We start from the raw sequence: 3,441 nt of genomic DNA, 5'->3' as shown, positions 1-3,441 counted from the left end.
AAAAAGCTTATATTGATCTCCGGCTTTGGCGTTACTGATTCAGAGTTTTGGAGCTTCAATGGTTTTATGTTGCTGGTGTCACTTTTCGAACAAAGCCCACCTTCAGCATAGGGAAAACGATAGGTATGTCTACTTTGCTATCATCGATGATTATACAACGATGAAACATACATGCATACACGCGCACGCACGCTTCAGGGAAAGAACTGATTCGTACACGAAATTCAGTACAAGTTGAGTGAAATTGAGAATAGTACCACTGACTCGTGACAATATCCAACTGTTGAATACGATCCTATTACATAATTATAAAAATAAGCATCTAATTTAAGCATCGAATTATATATTTTAGATAAAAATATTTAAATTAATTAATCCTAGATAAGATAAATATTGGAAGTCTTGGTCCAAATAAATCTTGAAACTTCTTTTTTTACGAGAGCTTATAAATAAAGCCGAGACATATTAATTAAAATAAAGTTTTCAGATTTATTTGGTCCAAGACTGCCAATATACATTCTATCTAGGATTAATTAACTTCTTTTGTATATGATCGAGGAAATTTAAAGAAGATGGTATTTCAAATAACTACAATTAATATCATAAAATATATCTTTAAATGAAATAATTCACTGATATCTGAAGGTAGCGTTTTCTTTGCACTGCCTGTTGGACGATCCAGTGGAACCTCAACTTCGACATTTGGTTGTGATTTTTCCTGAAGTGAAGAAGATTTATGTACCACAGTTTTTAAGGACGTCGAAAGTTTCCTCCGTTTTGTTTCGCAGGATACCGGTTTATCGGTACTGCTGAAGGACTGTAAAAGTGGCAAGAACTTGAGCATCCAAGTTATTGCTAGATGCGGATGTATAAATACATTACTACCCGAACTAAAGTTCGGGAGCATCGGATAGTAAATCAATGTCTGGAAAGACATCAAATGTAACTCCCTCTTTGACGCATTGTTCTTCGTCTGAACTTTCTGCAGCAACAACATGTCTGGTGTGGCGTGATCTTTTCAGATTTTCTTCTGCGTCTGTGTCGTCCACATCAGATGCGATTTCGGCCAATTTTAATTTGTCCATCCCTTTTTCAAAAGTATCTGAAACAATGTTATTCCATTTTATTGCACTCCATACAATTATTGCTTAATTTTTTCTGTATAATATTTAATTTGCAATACGTAAAAGCAGTATATATGAAATGTACTCTGATGTTGTTCGACTAATATATCGCAAGTTGCAGTTATATACGTACAAAAGGAATGTCTTTACCATTTATGATTTAAATAGAAAGGAAATTTTAAAAGTTATCTCAAACATAAAAGCGTTAATGATATACCACAAACACATTACTTGCGCCTTAACTATTGTGTACGCTTGCGATTTACGACAGTTGTTAATATATATATATATATATATATTTGACACACAATATCTTTTTAATTTAATAAAGATAATAATAAAAGTATCACATATTCATTTTTATAGAAGATCTTTTCCAAGAGGAAGAGGAGACATTGGAGACCGATGTGCCGCCGCTGGAACGTGTGGTGCAACTGTTGCAGCAGCAACAAACTAATCATTCAAAAGAGTTGCTACAGTTGCACAAAGCTATGCATTTGCAACAGCAACAATTGCAAAAATTGCAACAGCAACTGTTGCAAGCGCATACGCGGAACCAACCTCGAGACCTGCCGCGGAACGAACCGCGAAATGAGCAGCAGGGAGAACCGCAGAATCAGCCGGAGCAGCCGTTCGAACAACAGCAACAACAACATACTACATACAGTATGTATATAATTTTACTTCATATTTACTATATTTTACAAATATTTTATAATATTTTCTAATACTGTTCATATTCTTTTTATTTCAGAAGTTCGACGTGGTCGAGGACGCGGAAAGTCAAGAGCACGATGGTATGCTCAACGAGGCCGCGGAATGAGTGGAAATAGATTATATCCCATAATAAATCAGTTTTATGTATAATCTCATCACACACACATTTCTGGAGTTGTAATAAATAAAGTGCTGAATAATAAACTATATATACCGTACTCTTTAACTGTATCTAAAAAAAATGAATTAACAAGTGAATTTCACTTTATTATATATCCTAATCCATTTTTTTTCTTTCAGGATTGATTTCACTATATAGATAAGTGACGTTTTCCCTTTATCTATTTCATTCATTATTTTGTGGAAAATATCTTTGTCCAATTACTATCGAGTAAAAAAGTATCGCGCGTTAAAGAGAAGACAAAGCGTGACTGAAAGTAGAAGCACATGTGAAGATTATCATGCAGCAACAAATATTTATAATAATATTTATAATGAAATAAATACAAACAATACAGCTAATAACAGTAGTAAAAAAATAATAATTAGTAATGAAGAAATAATAAGTAATAAAGAAATAATTAATAATAAAGAAGACAGGTTTGGGTAAGTTAATATTTTTTTCAACTAAATTAAATCAAAATTAATAGCTTATAAAAAATTAAATAATTAAATTAAAATAACTAATAATAATTAAAATAACTAGTTAAAGTTAAAAATTAACTAAGTTAAATTAAAAGTTATTAACTTTATAACAGTTTTATTTAACTTTTAACTAATTAACTAGATATTATCCAACCCTGGAAAAAGAGATAAGCGAGAATCTGATGTCAAAAGACAACGATTGTGAATTAGCATCATTTGAAGATATACTGAATCATAAAAGAGGAATCAACAAAAAAATTCTACAATGGGCATTAAAAAATTTAGATACCTTAAGATAAACGTAATAACAGAATTATTATTGTTATTAAGAGAAGAGGGACACACATCATTACCTAAAACAGCTCAGAGTTTGTTAGGCACGAAGCATCACAGAATTGTGCAAGTAATGAACAGTAATCGGGCAACTGAAGGTGCATATACGTATTTAGGAATAAAAAAAGGATTGGAGAAAGTAATCTCATCAAATATATATTGCGAAAATTATATTTCCGTATTCACTCATATTGATGGAATGCAAATATATAATAATTCATTAATGCAAGTGTGGCCAATAGTTGTAAAAATTAATCATTTAAATTACATTTGTAAGCCTTTTATCGCCGGGATTTATTGCGGAGACTCCAAACCTCAAAACATTAACGATTATCTTTACGACTTTATAGAAGAAGCAAAAAACTTGATAAGTAATGGAGTATAATGGAGTAGAGTTATACAGAAAAAAATACTTATTTAAAATTGATGCTATTATTGCAGATGCTCCTGCGAGAGCATTTATAAAATCTTGTAAACCATCTAATTCATTTTATGCCTGTGAATGATGTGTAACAAAAGGTATATCTGTAGGAAAAAAGCATTGCATTAAAAGAATCTTCTGAAATAAACTGTAAAAAACGAACTAAAGAATCTTTTAAAAAAGCATTGCATTAAAAGAATC

At 31.3% G+C, this 3,441-nt stretch overlaps 1 protein-coding gene across 1 annotated transcript; it reads left to right on the top strand.

Moving 5' to 3' along the window:
- Positions 1-995: 995 nt before the first annotated feature.
- Positions 996-2,040, top strand: LOC105449772 (antigen LPMC-61-like). Its single transcript, XM_011689156.1, has 3 exons — positions 996-1,002; positions 1,491-1,790; positions 1,879-2,040. Exons 1-3 carry the CDS (start codon positions 996-998, stop codon positions 1,989-1,991), a joined length of 420 nt encoding a protein of 139 aa, XP_011687458.1. The 3' UTR covers positions 1,992-2,040.
- The last annotated feature ends 1,401 nt before the right edge of the window (positions 2,041-3,441 follow it).

The sequence above is a fragment of the Wasmannia auropunctata genome, unplaced genomic scaffold (genome assembly GCF_000956235.1).
Source record: "Wasmannia auropunctata unplaced genomic scaffold, wasmannia.A_1.0 LD336074.1, whole genome shotgun sequence".
Taxonomy (NCBI): Eukaryota; Metazoa; Arthropoda; class Insecta; order Hymenoptera; family Formicidae; genus Wasmannia; species Wasmannia auropunctata.
This window is presented reverse-complemented; position numbering and strand designations above follow the sequence as displayed.

What these genes read in the sequence shown, in the direction of transcription:
- LOC105449772 (XM_011689156.1), top strand. An exon ending in ACAACAACATACTACATACA is followed by an intron (nt 1,791 to 1,878) that starts GTATGTATATAA and finishes TTTTTATTTCAG; the next exon opens with AAGTTCGACGTGGTCGAGGA.